This window comes from Chanos chanos, chromosome 9 (genome assembly GCF_902362185.1).
Source record: "Chanos chanos chromosome 9, fChaCha1.1, whole genome shotgun sequence".
Lineage (NCBI taxonomy): Eukaryota > Metazoa > Chordata > Actinopteri > Gonorynchiformes > Chanidae > Chanos > Chanos chanos.
The window spans coordinates 25,147,184-25,164,954 of NC_044503.1; the positions used below are offsets into that span (position 1 = coordinate 25,147,184).

Consider the following 17,771-nt stretch of genomic DNA (forward strand, 5'->3'; position numbering starts at 1 on the left):
ATATTGCTTTAACTGCTGTGTCGACTCAGCGTGTCTTCCTAGCACACAGTTATAGTTTTCCACTAAAACCTTGGAAGTTTGCTCGTTATCTCGTTATAAGTATGTGATATTTCTATTTTAAAAAAAAACTTGGAAATAAATTAAGTAGTTGTACAAGGTTTTGTACTTTATGTTATCAGCGCTACCAGAAACTAAGATTAAATTCATCGTCGGTCCCAGTGAAGTGTAATCTAAGTCCCTCTTTATCTTTCCTTATTACTGCGCCATCGAAATATGCATGACTCGAGAGTTACTGTCTACCTTATTATCGGCCAATGACAATCGTCTCTTATTATAAAAGTTATTTTTTAGTTTATTTTCTGTTCGAGGTGACACTTATGTAACACCCGATTTTAGAGTAGGTTTCATGTGTTGCCGCGATTTACTCTCTGATTTGGAGGAGGGGTTACGACACTACATTGGACGGCAAAACTACACGAGTACTTTGGCGCTGCCTGGTCCTAATGGAAGTGCGTTTTTTTTCTGAATGGATCAACAGTGTACTATTTGTGTTTTAACATTAAACAAATACACTCATTTTTACAACGGCTGTAATAAAAACGACTCGGAGAGGATATCTGTTGGGGAGATAACAAAATATTACAAGGGTTTCTCTGTCAGCGACACCACAATCAAACATTTACCTGAATTACGCAAGCTCTGTCAATTAAAGATGATGTCCCTCCCCTTCGTGTTGGGCACTTCATTAGGTTATATGCTCTCGCTTTTAAGGTGGTCGCTCAACTGCAGCCAGAACATTCGTAGCCTATTTTTTGCTCCTTCAGTATTTCTTAGGTCCATCTTAGGATTTGTCAATTTTCCCGACAGGGCGGTTCCATCAAAGTACTACAACCTTCGGTCTTCTGTGGCAGTTGCTCCATTCACCCAAGCTGACAGCACTCCAAGGATACGGCGATGGAAAAAGACGCGAGACCATCGTGGGATAACCCCATGCAGTTTGTCCTGGCATGCGTCTCCTACGCAGTGGGGCTTGGAAATGTCTGGCGATTCCCTTACCTTTGTCAAATGCACGGAGGAGGTAAGAGACAAAACTTATTTCTCTCACTCTCCCTCAGTGCCCCCTCCACCGTCTTGCAACAGGTGGTGTTCCCTGCGTTCAGTGTTAAGAGTGTCTGACACGCAGCTTAGTGTTTTTGTTGTTGCTGTTATTTTTTTTATTTATTTTTTATTTAGTTCGCCCACAACTGTTTTTAGTCAACTCCTTGACTTTGTCAGGCACTCAGGGATTAATAGAGAGCTTGAAAATCCCTAAAATCTTTTTGAGGAGTTGCTCTTACTTAGTTAAATATTTCCATGACCGCAAAACAGTAATATCTGTTAATGCTAGATCACACGGGATTTTAACTGGCATGTCACCTTCGTTCTGATTCATCAACTTTGGTTTCCTTGAATTCATGCTCTAAAACTTATGTTTCAATTTACTTTAAGAATTCAGTCCAGTAATGTATATCTGATAATTATTCAAATTGTGTTGTTTGTTGAAACTTGGATAAAGATGTTAACACAGATATTCCTGGATAGGAGTGGAGCTTTGTCAAACAGGATCTGCCTACTTTTTTCACCTAGAACAGTCAATTGACTTGGCAGCTGCTTGGCAATTTATTGTTGAAGATATCGGTTTTTAATGTATTCTCATCCAAACAATAAGCTCTACAGATACATTAGTTTTTTATGCTGAAACATCAACAGAAATTCCAGCAATTAAGAGTTAGTTTTGATAGTTTTTAAGCGTAATTTTGTGGTGAATTATAATGCTATAACCACGTGGCAATGGATAAAGGCATTGTGGTTCTATATTATAAAGGCATGTGTTATAGCTGTTCTACAAATGAATAGTTTAAAAAAAACAACAACAACTAATAGACGTTTAAAGAAAAAGAAGCTGATAAATGTTAATCTACTAATAACATGTCAAACCCTGGGTTTCACAGTGCTGAAAGATCTGAATCTTAACTTATCAGCTGTAGTTTATGAACCTCCTGCTGGGCTTGGTGGAAAACAAAACCCTGCATGTTTAAACATTACCACTTAGAAAAATAAAGGCGTCAGGTACATGTGTCTATGACAGTGTTGTGTTGTGTGTATATTACCATTTGCCCATAACATGCTGTGTTTCTTTAGGGGCTAAGCTCCCAGTTGATGCAGAGAATGGTGGTCAATGTAGGGAGAGCCCACAAATTCTAAGACTGGTTCAGGTAACCAAAAGGACAAGTATAAAAAATGTTTTAAACAATTTCAGTGTCCTCCAAAATTTGTTTTAGGGATTTTTTTTTTCATCATAGTCAGCAAGTTAAAATGTTTAACTGTCTTTACAGTTATATGGGGATTGCTGTCTTCTCTTCAAAATGTTCTTGTCATAATAGAAGAAAACATATTCAGCTATTAAGCTGAACTGTAATACCATAAACAGCATGTGCCACATTTGAAAATGTCGTGATCCCCAAACAAAAATGTCCAGAAATGTGGGAGTCACGGTTATTTAGAGGTGATTTGTGGTTATACCTTCAACTATTTGAATAACTGCCACTTATCCGGAATAATCCGCTCTCACCGTTAGAATGCTGATTCATATGGGTTCAGTCAGTGGCACAAAAACAGAAAATCTCTGTTCAAATAGTATGATCACTGTTTTCTGGGGGAGGGAGGGGGGGTCTAGGGGTTTTTTTTTCCATTTAAACTTTGAGTGAATTTTAGCCCTATTGTCATTCTTTAGCTTTATGGTTCAGTAAACTTGTGACAGGGGTGTATGAGTTACTAACAGTTGAGAAAAATGAGGGGGGAGATGTAGAGTTAGTAGCCAAAACATAACAGGAATTTCATTAGTCTGTTTTCTGTAACTGGTACTGTTAGAATGGTCTAATCTTAGAAAGTGATTTTGACTTAGCCCCCCCGACAAGCCTTGTTCAACAACTCTCAGTTGCTCAGGATTTGATCTCAAAAATTGTTTTTATCACTCTAAGTGTGAACAAAGGATAGCGGTTTTGTATGTGAATGCATTTTTGGTTATTCTTTAAGTTTTGCAGCTGTCCCCGAAATGAATACCTAGCGTGAAGAATGTAAACAAAAAAGTGGAACAACCTGGTTAAAAATTGGCATAGTTTTTTTCCGCTTGCATCAATGCATACGAAATAAACAAGTAAATAAATAAAATAAGATAACAATGTTTAATGCTTTTGCTTTCGTATATAACTAGATAAAGATCTCTAGTGTGTCTGTTTGTCTTTTTCTGCTCAGATGAATAAATGTATGTCTGTGTGTTTCTCCTTGTTTGCAGGTGGATTCATGATACCATACATAATTATGCTTGTTTTGGAGGGCATACCCTTGTTTTACATGGAGTTAGCCATTGGACAGAAGATGCGTCTGGGCAGCATCGGGGCATGGAGTGCCATTAGTCCATACCTGGGCGGAGTAGGTGAGTCGTAGCTACGAATATGATGATTAACGCTACATCCTGAACCACCCCACAAAAGGCATGAACACTCAGTTTAATTAGAGTAAGGATGTTGTGATGAAATGATTTCCAGAGTAAAAAAAACCCAAAATGATACAAAAAGTCCCCACCTTAAAATAATGATTTTGCATGTGCGAGTGTGTGTGTGTGTGTGTTGAATCATTGTAACTAGGTGTGTCTTACTGTAATGTATTTGTTTAGATTTCCTCTGTGTTACTGCAGATCATTGCAGTGAATAAAGAACAAAGTAAGATGACATAAAGCTTGTTGTGCTATAATGCACCTCTGCTGTTTCCCCAGGCCTAGCCAGTGTCGTGACTTCGCTCTATCTCTGTCTTTACTACAATGTTATAAACGCCTGGAGTTTTTGGTACCTCTTCCATTCCTTTCAGGTGAGTCAATCACTTCAGCATAGCTTCATCTAAATATCGGTTTGCCAGTGTAGATTTTTTTAACTTTTGCACATGTAAGTGGTGTTTTTTTTCATCCAGCAAGTTTATCTGTAATTAAGAGTCTATTATACGAGGCCAGCATTTTGTCCAGTTTGTGTAAATGGTCATGCTAAGCTTTGTAGTTCTTTCAGTGTTTTGTCATTCAGTGGTCTGAACACCCCGTTTCTGACTCTGTGTCTTGTACAGTCTGTCCTGCCATGGGCAGAATGCCCAGTGAACAGTAACCTGACTGGATACTTGGAGGAATGTGAGGTTGCCACGCCGACGCAGTACTTCTTCTACCGAGAGACTCTGAACATCTCTTCTTCCATCAACGAGAATGGCCCGGTCCACATGGGACAGGCTCTGTGTCTCCTGCTAGCCTGGCTGATAGTCTACCTCTTCATCGTGAGAGGAGTCAAATCCACAGGAAAAGTAAGCCCACATAGACTACATGAAGGTGTCAAAACATCCCCCATCTCTAACCAATGCCCCAGAAACAAATTAGACCAGACAGTTTCCTCTTTGTGTTAATGGTTAGAATGTAGAAATAGGTGCTGTAAACACGGTAATAGTCCTAACATATAGCGGACAAGGGAAAAAAAAAAAAGAGAAACAACAAAAAATGAAAGCTGCTGACGTCTTTTTTTGTGTAAAAAGGATATGATAGCGACAGATCATCGCTGAGTCACACAGTTGTGTAAGGAATACATCTCAGCTGTGAAGCAAGTGGAGATTTCCAGTCGCCTTAAGCAGACAAAGCTAATCTTCCCTGAGAGGAATCAGAAAGGCACAGCAGGAGGAAAGATTTTTAACCCTGACCTACTTCATTGCGTAATCAATCAGTAGAAAGGGAATGCTATAGGGTAGAGGGTGAAAAGATGTCAACAAAAACACTATCGAAGTTGCTGGCTGTGCTCATTGTTTAAGTCACCAATGCTTGGTTTACAGTCGCCGTTCCTTTCCCTTTTTTTTTTTTACGATCGCAGACGCTAGTTACGATCTTCTCCGCTACCTGTGATGTCTCCTTCTTAGCACTATCGGAAGAACTGTTGCAATTTAAAGCCCTGCTTTACAAGGATTCAAAATGTTATGAAATGGTCAGATGTGGGTCAAATTTCTGTCAACAGTTTGAAAACTTTGACCTTTTCCTTTCTTCCAGGTGGTGTATTTTACTGCCACGTTTCCATACGTGGTCCTTTTGATCTACCTCGTTCGAGGGTTTACTCTTCACGGGGCCCTGAATGGAGTAAAGTACATGTTCACCCCAAAGGTAAAGATGCTTTTTTTTTCATCTTTTATCAGCCTAATTCTCCTGCTGTGCACCAACACTATCACCGGCTTGTTTCCTCGCTATCATACGAGATAACGTCCATTTTCAAGAAGGAAGTGTTTACAAATCTAAGATGTGGTTATTAATTGAGCTGTTTTTTTCCATATCAGAAATGGAAAATGGAAAATTCTGCCCCCCCCCCCAAAAAAAAACCAAGTGAATATTCTGAACGCTTGTTTCAAACCACCAGTTCTTTCACACCTCATTTTGCAGCAATCTTTTAAGTCAATATTTCACTCAGAAATCTAAATGACGTCCTGCTACTGACTTCCCGTTGCGCACTTTGACGTAAAAATTGCATCGTGAGTTTGGAAAGAAGTTCTTGTAAGATATTTTGTGGATCGTTGCACTATTTATTTATTTCTTTTTTTTTTCACGTGTGGTTTTGACTTTCCTCATAGTTGGAGCAACTGGCCAATCCTCAGACCTGGATCAACGCTGCCACCCAGATTTTCTTTTCTCTGGGACTTGGTTTTGGCTCCCTGATTGCTTTCGCGAGCTACAACCAGCACAACAATAACTTCGAGAAGCAAGCTATCGTGGTCTCTTTCATAAACAGCGGCACCTCGATATTCGCCAGCATCGTTACGTTCTCCATCTATGGCTTCAAAGCCACCTTCAACTACGAGAGCTGCTTAGAGAGGTGGGTGACACGAAAATTTTCCATTCATGTGAGGCATGAGGTGGCAGACATCTGTTGAACGCAGTAGAGATGTTATGTGGTAGTTCCCAGTGAATGAAAAAAAAAAAACCAAAACCCTAACCGCAGGAATGTCGTATTGAGCGTGTCCTAATAATGAACCGCGACGCTGTGTCACCTGCTAGGAAGTTTTCCACTGAAATCCGACAAAGAGTTACTGCCATGCAAATGGAGTCAGCATGTTAGATCATGATCTTTGTTTAGCTGTACGCGGAGATCATGTTAAGATTAGTGCAAGGCAAAAGATTAACGACCGCCTCAGTTATCTCCAAACTCGTTTTTTTTTTCTTTTTTTTTTTTTATGTTTTTCTTCCATGGCAATATTCAGGTGTTGCTCACTTTAGCCTTTCGTGATCTCCCAACGATCTTATCACACAGTGTAAAGACCTGCTCCAAGATAAAACTGCAATTCTAATGTTATTTATGGAGACAATTACATATCTGATCTTTCAGGTGCCCTCAAAACTCATAAGGAAGTGAGCTGTAAAATAGATTGTAAATACAATTAATTGAAGAAACAGAGTTAGGATGACTTAACAAATTAAAGATCCATTTTTTCTGTATTTGGTTTTAACCTGAGCAGGTCTCTGAGCAGAGGTTTTTTTTTTCTGCAGAATCTTTCCAGATGCATCTTAAGGGTTTTTCAGTGTTGTCATGACAAAAAATATCCTGTTTCCAAACGTTCATGCATTTTGTTTTGTTTGTTTTTTTCTCACATCATATAAATCTAATGTTCACATTTTCAATTGACCTTCATCAAACATAGCTGGGACATCACTGAGCAATGGAGAAACAACAGTCGTTTCTGTGATAAAAAATGTCTTTGTGTGTATTTTAACTGACCTTTCGCTCCTTTTTCCCAGGGTGCGGGTGTTGCTTCTTAATACATTCGATCTGTCAGAGGATGCCGTTAGCATAAACAACATCACCGAATGGATCACACAACTGAATCAAACATATCCCGACCAGATCGCTGGCCTGGGCGCGAAGCTGGAGTCCTGTGACCTAGAGGCAGAATTAGACACTGTAATTATTTTTATTCATATTTCTTCTCATTATTATTTATCTTCATACAGGAAACGAAACGAAAAAGGTAATAAGCAATAAAAGGTGAAACATTAAAGGAAATCGGTAGAAATTGCGGACAGTCTTACATATTGATCAATTCTGAGGGAAAACTAAACCGTGCAGTGATTCGAAATTGGACAGAAATCAAAACACAACAGTTAAAGGTTTTGTGACAGTTAACTCAATAAATCCACGTGGCACAAGACTGAGTTTCTAAATGATATAGGCTGAACATGGATTATATTTCCAATATATTGATAATGAGCAGATTTGAATAAGCTTTCACAGTAACTCTTTTATTGTGCCGTAAAAGTATACAGTCATTGTTACGTCGTAGATAAGGCACTAAATTAAACCGAGAACAACTCCCACAACACTGAATGAAAGGTTGGTACAGAGATAACTGTGTGCCAGTGTTCTCTCATTGACGAACGGCTGTCAGTCATACTCCACACCCCCTTCCAGCTAACAGTTTTAGCCTTGAAAAAAGCTTTGCTTTTTTTTTTTTTTTTTTTTTTTTTACGAGGCAGTAAACAAAAGAAAGTTTTTTTCAGGCATCACAAAAAAGCGTTCACCTTTAGCAGTAGTCCAGTGTTTATCAGCTAACTTTATTTGACTGACTGGCACAGCAGAACGATGAGCCTAATGTGTGTGTAGGTGTGAAGGTGTGACACTGTGTTATACTCATACCTTCTTTTTTTCAAATTGTGGCTGCTGTTCAGATTTAATTTTAAAAAATCGTTGTCATCAAGGACTAAACTTCTGAAATATCCACCGTCTTGACTGCGCTGCCAGGTTGAACACAGAAGGGAAAACATGAGTTACTGTCATGCGAGTAGTCATCTGACTGTGAATCTTTATTCATGCTGACAAATCTGCATTTATTATCATACCAGTTTAAAAATAAATCCTCCTAAAACACCTTATCTTGAAATTACAGTTAGGTTTTACTTTTACTCATCGGTGTCATGATAACGAAGCCTTGATAGTGAAATTCTTACAACACAGAAAAAGACCAGCTCTCAAACTGCATCCATGTACAGATCAGAGCTTGTAAAACAAATCACTACCATCCATTGCACACTGTAAACCCCAAAGAGTTAAGATTATTAAAAAGAGTTTTTTTAATAATCTTAATCTCTTAGGAAAATCGAGGCAATTACTCTCAATTTTTTTTTTGTGAAGTGTAACTTTAAATGCCTTTCTACTTGAAAATTTGAAACAATATTTGAGTTTTGTTACATATTGTTTTTAATAAATCATTATCTATCTATCTATCTATCTATCTATCTATCTATCTATCTATCTATCTATCCATCTATCTATCTATCTATCTATCTATCTATCTATCTATCTATCTATCTATCTATCTATCTATCTATCTATCTATCTATCTGTCTATCTACCTGACTGTCTGTCTGCCTGTCGTCTATCCAACTATCTATCTATCTATCTATCTATCTATCTATCTATCTATCTATCTATCTATCTATCTATCTATCTATCTATTTATTTATGGTGTATCCAATAATTTTGGAGTTTAAAATGTATTAAAACAAGGGAAAACAAGGGAAAACGTGTGTGTCTGTCAGTCATTTGAATGTGTATGACTCTCTCTCTCTCTGTCCAGGCTGTGGAAGGCACCGGCCTGGCTTTTATAGTCTACAGTGAGGCCATAAAGAACATGCCTGTGTCCCAATTCTGGTCTGTCCTGTACTTTATCATGCTCCTGCTGCTGGGGATGGGGAGCATGCTGGGTAACGTGACAGCCATCATCACCCCGCTCAGCGACTTCAAAATCCTGTCCCGCAACCTCAGTAACGAGACCATCAACGGTGAGTGCACACACCCCAAAACCTTTGGTGCAAAGACAGAGAATCCACAATTACACAAGCAAGAGTCTCTTTGGTCCACAAATCTACATATATTACAGACAAAGTATAATCACAGTATAATAACTGCCTAATTAATTGTTTTATTAGTTTTGGGGTTTTCTTAAAAGCCAGAGGAAATGGGAGGGGGTTTGTTTTAGGGGTCTTGTTCAGAGACTACAGTGTTTTCTTGGGTTTGAGGCTGTTTTTCACTTACTCACTTAATCACTGACCAGCTCTCCTGTGAAACTCCTCCAGGTCTGGTGTGTCTCTTCTGCCTCCTGCTCGGCTTTGGCTTCACCACTCGTTCCGGGAACTACTGGTTCACCATGTTTAACGAATACGGAGCTACTTTCTCCTTGCTCTTCATTGTGCTTATCGAAATTATCGCCGTTATCTTTGTCTACGGACTGAAAAGGTAATAAGAGTTCATAGAACTGACATTAAAACACATCTCTGAGAACACAGGACTCGCGCAGAAATAGCCCTCAATGATTAACGTCCCTGTATCATACAACTCAACTCTTCTCTCATTAAGTTGTAGAGGTCCAGAGTCCCTTCAGTGATCTGTTTTGACTACAGACATGTAAATATAAAAGAATAATAATAGAGAATATATATATATATACAGAGAGAGAGAGAGAGAGAGAGAGAGAGAGAGCAAGAGAGAGAAAGTATTATTTTGGTGTTACTTGCTTAAAAAAAAAAAACATGCAGAGACAAGCTGAAAATTCCCTTCGTTTGAGTACGAGAGGTATTCCAAGGATAAACACAATCCTACCCCCTCAAACAGACATATTTCTGGAAGTAGTAACACAAACCTTCAAAAACTACTCAGGGCAACACTTTACTTCCAAGAAAAGTTCAATTTCAGTGTATTAAAACCTTTAAGAATGGAAAATAGTATCTAGGCTGTAAAAACAAATGTAGAATAAAAAAATCTCTTTAAAATGCTCTTGTGTTTTAATCCAAAGCAGCTGTCATGGCTGTAGAAGGAAGTTTCTAAGTCCAGAGTTTAACTTTTCAGCTCTTAAAAAAAAAAGAAACCTCTGTGTGAAAATCGTTCTTATGGTCTCTAATGCCTTATAATTCCTTACATAATCGTCTATAAACTGAACCGAGAAAAAAATCAGGCCTCTCCCACATTCTTATCACACGCCTTAGCCAAGAAAAACAACTTTTGAACTCAAACTCTGTAGCAGAAAACTCATATCTCTATTGTTAATATGATTTACAAACAATGTCTTGTCCTTTTGTTAAATATCCCATTTCGAGAAATGACAGACAGACAGACAGACAGACAGATAGATAGATAGATAGATAGATAGATAGATAGATAGATAGATAGATAGACAGATAGACAGATAGATAGATAGAATCAGTATTTAACCTAAGTTAAACTAAACTGCATTACATTTCATGCAAAAAGTGATTGTAGTGGATAGATAGATAGATAGATAGATAGATAGATAGATAGATAGATAGATAGATAGATAGATAGATAGATAGATAGATAGATAGATAGATGGATGGATGGATGGATAGATAGATAGATAGATAGATAGATAGATAGATAGATAGATAGATAGATAGATAGATAGATAGATAGATAGATTGAATGAAGGATTAGTTAATTGATCAATTGATTGGTTGATTACCAAGGACACTCGGTTACCCACTAATTCTCGATCTTGAATATGCTTGAAGTGCAGTTCTCATCTTGTCTCTCTCTCTCTCTCTCTCTCTCTCTCTCTCTCTCTCTCTCTCTCTTTTCATAGGTTTGAAAAAGATATTGAGGACATGCTGGGTCACAGACCAAACTGGTACTGGAAGATCATGTGGGTAGCCATCAGCCCCCTCCTGCTTGTCAGCCTGTTCATCTTTTACATCGTCAACTACATCCAGGGAGGCACGCCCACATATCAGGCCTGGGACAAGGACCTGGTGAGTTCAAGACTAAAACCTGTTTACACTGATCACTTTGATCCGCTGCAAGAGGACTTTGTTTCTGGGGATTTTCTAGACACAGATAAAGTCCAGCTGTGGACTAAACATCATTATCAATAGGCGCCCTCAATTTTAAATAACACGGTTCTAAAATGAATTACATCCGTGTAGTTCCAGGCACGAGATTATGTGACGTAAGCACTGTCAGTATATGGATCTGTCCCTCACCCATTTCAGATTAAAGATTAAACAAACAAACACACTGCATATGTGCTCGTGCGCGGACTTAAATATAACCCAGGGCCGATTTCCGTGTCTTTCTCTGCTCTCCCTCGTCTCCAGGGGAAGTCGGTGGTGACGGAGTACCCAGCGTTCGGTCAGGCCTTCATCGGCTTGCTGCTGGTGTCGTCGGTAAGCTGCGTGCCCCTCACGGCGCTTTACGTCTTCTGTCGGAGAAAGCAACGGGGGTCGTCGACGCACGAGAGCACCGTTCCCACCTTGTCGTCGGGAGTGTAAGCGCAACGGGGCGAACAGACGGCAATTGAGAGACTCGTTGACAGCAAACCGATAGCTTCTCCCCCCCCTCCACCTCCTTTACACCATGATCCATACCACTCCATGCCAAAGGTCAGACGAGGGGTCGAGCCACTCAACGTGTACCGGACTGTGTTTCCCAGACAAAAAAAAAAACAGAACATTATTGCACTTTTGGCATTTTTTCAATGACTGAACGATAATCTTCTTTTCTAGTTGTTTTTTTTTTTTTTGTTTCTTTGTTTGTTTGTTTTTTTTCCAATCTGGTTCAATCTGGATTTTTTTCATTAGTGGCAGAATATAAATTTTGTGATAGTTTTGACTGACTTAGTAATGATGTAAATATGAATTCATCTGCAAAGACTTTTTTTTTTTTTGTATTAATCGTTCAAGCTCTGTACATGTAAAACAGTGGTTAACAGTTTATTGATATTTGATGGTGGGTTTTACCTCACCAAGATGAACACTATAACATTAGGCTACAAACAAAACCAGTTGAGATCAAAATATATCAAATTATTTGAACTGATTAGTACTGCGTGCTTGGAAAGGCATTTTATTTAAAACAAAAATTAAGGCTTTAATTGCCAAAATGGTTTTGGGACACTTGAACATGAACGATAATGCTCACAAGTGGAACCACTTGAAAATGTAAACTCTTTGTAAATATATATATTTTTACAGTGATTAATGTACGTTGTGATTCACTTAACAAATTACTTGTCGTAGCAACGTTAAAAATTGTTAGGTTTTGTTGTTTTTTTTTTCAATTTCGTTTTTTTGAGATGAAAACGAATGATTTACTGTGACACGCTGAGGGTATTATGAGGTCTCCTTGTTTGTATACCTGGAGTTGGTATGGCAGATATCCACTCCAGGGTTCTACAGAATCAGAGAACCAGTCCTGGAGAGCCCAAGCCCTCCTGCATATCAAATCCACCACCATGGTCTCTGATTGGCTGTTGACCACACACGCCTCTTTCCACACTTTCAAAAAAGAAAAAAATCAACTTCCAATTAAGAGCTGAGGACAAACACTATCAGGTCTTCCAGGATTTTGATTTTAAGGTCAACAGTTCTGCTTTGAGCCTTGAACTGGTTATCAAGTACCAAACACACAGAGTCTGGGGAGTGTGTTTCAAGTTAACATGCTAGCTAGTATTACATCATGTACAAGCAAGAAGACACAATACACTGTTTAAAAATCACATCATTGTGGTATACCTCATCAATCCACCAACCAGGTCAGCTATTTGTGAATTACTATACCTACAGAAAATATATTAAGGCACTGCTTCTTGGTCTCTATAACCTGTTCCAAAGACATTAAGTATTTAAGATAGGTTCAAATCAAGTACTGTTAGTGATGTGCCAAGACTATTAAACAGGGTTTGTGATTACATCCTTCGGTTGTGAAGGGTGTTGAAACTGCTTCAAATTTTACTGTACTGTCTAAAGCACTTCACCAAACATGGCCTTTTTAGTCCTCCGAATAAGGAGTGTAAAATGTTTTAATTGAAACGAGTAATAATACGAAAAGGGCCAGGGGAGAGTTTGTGCTGTCTGTCTTCTGAGCCAGAGTTTGAAGTTTTTGCTCTTTCAGCCGAAAGGCTGCAAAAACTGAGGTAGGTTGTATAGACTGTACTTTTCAATGAAAAACATTCATAATTAGTGTGGTTTAACATTTGCTTAGATGTGTCTATTTTCAATACCTGTATGGAAAGTAAATAAAACTTTTAATAAGACATGGTGTTACATGGTTTTTTTCTCCCCTCTCCATCTGATGCTATATCTCCAAAAAAAAACCCAGAGTTGGTTCTGTAAAAAAACAGTCTGTGCAGATTGTTTGACATGTTATCGTGGAGAAGAAAGCTTGGGGCATTTTTGAACTGTGTAGAGTATAAATATTTACAATACACGTAACTGGCCATCTGTAAGTCCTTGCTGGAAGAAAAAGAAATTCCATTGTTTTCCTAAAGCCCAGAGAAAAAGCATTGTTCATGAAAGCAAGCACTGTACAACAACAAAAACAGCAACAACAAAGCTGTTTTCGAGTTGAGCTTAAAGAAGTCAAGAGGACAACTCTTTATGAACAAATTACACCAATTTGTGAACAAAAATATGTTTAATTTTTTCCAAAAAGAACAAAACTTCTACTATGATCCAGGCAAATACATAGCATGAGGAAGAACAGGGAAAAAAAGGTCTCGGTCCTTGATGCAGCAAAATAAAAGAAAAACATGACAAGACCAGTAGAATTAGTCAGCGACCCTTTGTCTTCGTTGACCTCCTCTTCCTCTTGCCCTCCCACAACCTCTTCCTCTAGCTCTTCCTCGACCACGCCCAGCCACTGAGTGAGAGAGAAAGAGTGAGAAAGAGGAAGAAAGAGAGAGAGAGAGCAAAATTAAGCAAGTGCACGACAGACAGGACTATGAACCTGAAGCTTAACAGAAACGTTCGGGAGAAGCCAAATATTACGTGCCTAATGAAGGAGAAAAAACCACCCTAGACTTGAAATCAGTGGAATTTGCTGACTTCACACTACTGGACATTAATATCTCTTCCACACATTAACAAACCAAGACATCCGATTGCTGCAAGTGGTCGGTTTGTGATGGTAGTTCTCTTGTGGCCAGCATCAGCTTAGTAAGCGAATAAAGAAATAACAGAACATTCTAGAAGCCTTACTTGAAACTGCACAACAACTAAGTTGGTGTTTTCGCATGAGAAGGCCTAAAAAGAACTCTGTTCTGTTAATGAATTGCTTTCAGATGATGTCAAATCCAGAGTAAAAAAAAAGAAAGAAAAAAAAAAACAAGACCGGTGTGGACAGCAGTCTTTGCCTTTGAAACACCACATGATCAGTTTAGGTAAGGTTGTCTAACCAGTGATTTACTGTCTCTGCACTTACCTGTCTCCCTCTTCTTGGACTTGATTTTGGGCTCTATGTCCACTAGCAGCATGTCCAAAGGTAGACTGTCTGGCGGGACAAAGTGGCGGATGTTGTTCCCACGAATGCTTAGGGCCTCCAGCTGGACTGGATCTCTGTTTTTTAGAGTCATCTTCACGGCTTTGAGGTGCGTGCTCATGCAGACATCAATGCCTAAAATGAAGAGAAGGGAACACTGAAGCTGATGTTGTTCAAGTCTGTATACACACACACACCATTCGTCTATGTTAACCTTGATCTATTCGTGACGTCGTTCATAGGAATAAGCCGTGACCCATAGCTTTACACGTACCTGTGATCGTGCCGTGCACCTGCGTACCATTCTTCAGTTCAATGGTCACAGTCTCGTGACACAACTTAATCAAAAATCTGAGGAGCCACACGTGAAGTTACGATGTTAGGGCCCACTGAATCACACGCAAAGCTCGGCCATAAAAAAAAAAAAAAAAAAAGATTTATGGACTAAATATTCATGCATGAGGGCCATAAAAATAGCCGTAACTAGCTCATCGGCTCTTTTTGGATTTTACATAGTATCGTATGCATCTTCCTTCGCCTTGCAGGTGAAAGCCTACGGAGGGAATCTATACTTGTCCAGCGTTCATGAAACGCAATGCCAAGCGACCCTAGGCACTGCAAAGTATCGCATGTAAACTGAGCGGTGCGCCTACGGCCGAGCGAACATACCTAACAAGTTTCATGATGACATGAGATTCCAAAGAAATCCTCCGCTATATTGTGGGGAGGAAAAATCACATCTAAACCCTGACAGGTTGAACTACTTCATCTTCTACATCGCACTGGAAACGGCATTTGAACTGTTTTGCCACCGGAAATTAATACGTTTTCTAATCTGCGTGTGGCGCCTCCCTGTGGAAATATAAGATAAGGGAGGACCAAGAGGAATGCTGTTATCAACTTCACCGCCGAATTAATAAATTATTATTATTATTGAGTATAGTTCTAATTAACTTTTGGTATTAGAACTAGAGACTATTAAAATATTCTCTCAATATTCTTCCTAAAATGCACGTAATTATATTATTATTATTATTATTATTATTATTATTATTATGGGCATTTTAAGAGAAATTTTGAGAGAATATTTTAATAGTCCCTAGTTCTAATAACAAATGTTAATTATAACTATATTCATATCTCATCGCTTTGAATGTATGATAACTGATCCTATAGCAATGTTATCAATGTTAAATTTTTTATTGACTCCAGCAGGTGTGTAAGCTATATAATATACTGACACGAGCGATTTGGCTCAGGGTTCTTTACTGCCCACTCATTCCTGTTGATTTTTCTCCAGTGTTTGCCTCGATGACGGACACGTTAGAATTATAAACCTGTATTTGAAAATGAAGTGAGAGGGATAAGGAGGAGGATGTGTCCTTGTGAAGTCGTAAATTGTTTGTGTGTCCTTTCAAGCTGAAACGAACAAGCTTCGTAAATAAATTATCGGCTTTGTGTCGTGTTTTTGCATGCTCACTGACACTTCCCCCCGATTTTTCACCATGTTACTTTGAAACAGGCGACCCTTAATAGCGGGCCTACACCCTAGGAGGTGAGCAGCGCTCTTCAGATCTTCCAGGCTTTTGTAGAGAAAGTCGGCGGTCGGTAGGCTTTGACTGGCCTAACATTTCACAGCCCTACCAACCGCCTGAATGACGCTTTGTCCCTGCATCAAGACAGTTACCTCGACAAACCCAATCCAGTTCACTCCTGCAAGTCGGACAGTATGGACATGGCAGTCGTCTCTCTCCCATGCCAACTTTCTCCCCACTACTCTGCAGTGGTAGACAGGAGTGCAGCGTCTGGAATAGAAAGTGGCATGTACTGCCTTACCCATGTTAACAAGTAAACAACCGCTGCGTGCAAGGAAAGACCACAGTGTCGCAGCTTTGAAACTGTGCCTGCAATGCGCTTGGTTGTGGCAAACAACGACGCTTTGAAAGTTTGTGGATGGTACACTCAGACTAGACCCAGCCGCTGCTGTTTTTGACCTAACAGCTATATCACGTTAGATGCGTCCTTGCCCAAATCCTAAACCTCATCTTCCGAGACAGTGGAAGAGAGAACGGAAAATATTGCAAACTAAAATGAACAGTAAAATGCCACCCTTCTTAGAGTCTACAACGATATATGATGGAAGCCTGGCAACGCTACAGTGTCTATAGAGTGACTGTGTCTATAGGGTGACCATATTTGGTTTTCCAAAAAAATAAAAAAATAATAAAAAAAGGCATTCCCCTCCTAATTTATGGCGAAATTTGAGTGTATGTCACTTTTGGTTCCTGTCGTTGAAAGTATGAAGTAAGTAAGGCTGACGCTTGACAATGCAATGTGAAACTGCATCGGTGCTTATGCCGCAATACATAGCCGGTTAATCTTTAGTAAGACAAATATTAGCCTAATAACAGTTATGCTCGTTATGAAACACTTATGCAAGGCCATCTTGTAAAAGTCATTACAAGATGACCTTTTTTCTTTCCATTCAAGTTTGGTGGCGTTTCGGCTCTCTTAAACTGCATCTCATTCATTACCGTTAACACCGCAGTAACAACCAAGAGACCTTATTAACCAATGTTTATGGAATGGTAGTGCACATGACCGTCCATTGGTGGCGTGCGAGATGGCGGGACGTATAGAAAAAGGTAAAAGCAATGTATAGATGCACACAATGACTGGCGACTGTGGGAGGCAAAATACATTTTTAGGTCCGAAAAAGAGGACATGTCCGGGAAAAAAAGGATGGATGGTCACCCTATTTCCCCACACACAAAATGCTGCGTCTGTTCCAGCGACTACTCCAGTCAGCCTGAAAAGTGCTACTGGCCAATAGCCGTTTTTTTTACTTGGCTTTCATGAGTGCTGTAGCAGGCCTGTTTCTCGTCCCATCTCTGGCCCCTCAAGACGTTTACACATGGCTGGAGCCGGTAGGACATGCGCGGTCCTGTGTCGATGAATGTCTTATTCCTAAACGACATTTTGTCCTTCATTGTCTGGGCATCAAGGCGACGCAGACAAAATGTTCTTAATTGGCAACCTCTAGCTGCCAGTGGTGTGCGTGTCTAAGTGCCCTCACCGTCAACTTGCACTTGTTTGTCAGCTGGGTTTGACTGATCTGGAATGGCATTTTAAGCCTTTTATTCCCCTTTCGGACTGGGTCTGAAATTCAAAACAAACTGGTGTTACGGAATTTCGCTCTGGAATGTCAGCACAGGATCCAAATGGAATCTGGCACGTTTCACAGTTAAGAGCACATAAAGACATCAAACACCTCTCCTCTCTGTTAATGTACTGACTGGATTAATGTAGATGAAAGCTAGTATGTAATCAATTAAACACACACACACATATATACATACACGTGTTTATGTGCGTGTGTATATGTATATGCACACACACGCATAT

The 17,771-nt window shown here is 39.4% G+C and overlaps 2 protein-coding genes across 2 annotated transcripts; one reads left to right on the plus strand and one right to left on the minus strand.

Moving 5' to 3' along the window:
• The first annotated feature begins 942 nt into the window (after window positions 1-942).
• slc6a20 (solute carrier family 6 member 20) lies at window positions 943-11,380 on the plus strand. Its single transcript, XM_030785323.1, has 11 exons — window positions 943-1,078; window positions 3,335-3,475; window positions 3,815-3,906; window positions 4,153-4,380; window positions 5,108-5,218; window positions 5,680-5,921; window positions 6,842-7,004; window positions 8,677-8,881; window positions 9,176-9,335; window positions 10,696-10,861; window positions 11,207-11,380. Exons 1-11 carry the CDS (start codon window positions 955-957, stop codon window positions 11,378-11,380), a joined length of 1,806 nt encoding a protein of 601 aa, XP_030641183.1. The 5' UTR covers window positions 943-954.
• Window positions 11,381-13,605: 2,225 nt separating this feature from the next.
• LOC115821502 (small nuclear ribonucleoprotein Sm D1-like) lies at window positions 13,606-17,344 on the minus strand. Its single transcript, XM_030785324.1, has 4 exons — window positions 17,213-17,344; window positions 14,641-14,737; window positions 14,310-14,501; window positions 13,606-13,748 (listed from the first exon to the last, which is right to left on the minus strand). The coding sequence occupies exons 1-4, from the start codon at window positions 17,342-17,344 to the stop codon at window positions 13,657-13,659; spliced, it is 513 nt and encodes a 170-aa protein (XP_030641184.1). The 3' UTR covers window positions 13,606-13,656.
• Window positions 17,345-17,771: the final 427 nt, after the last annotated feature.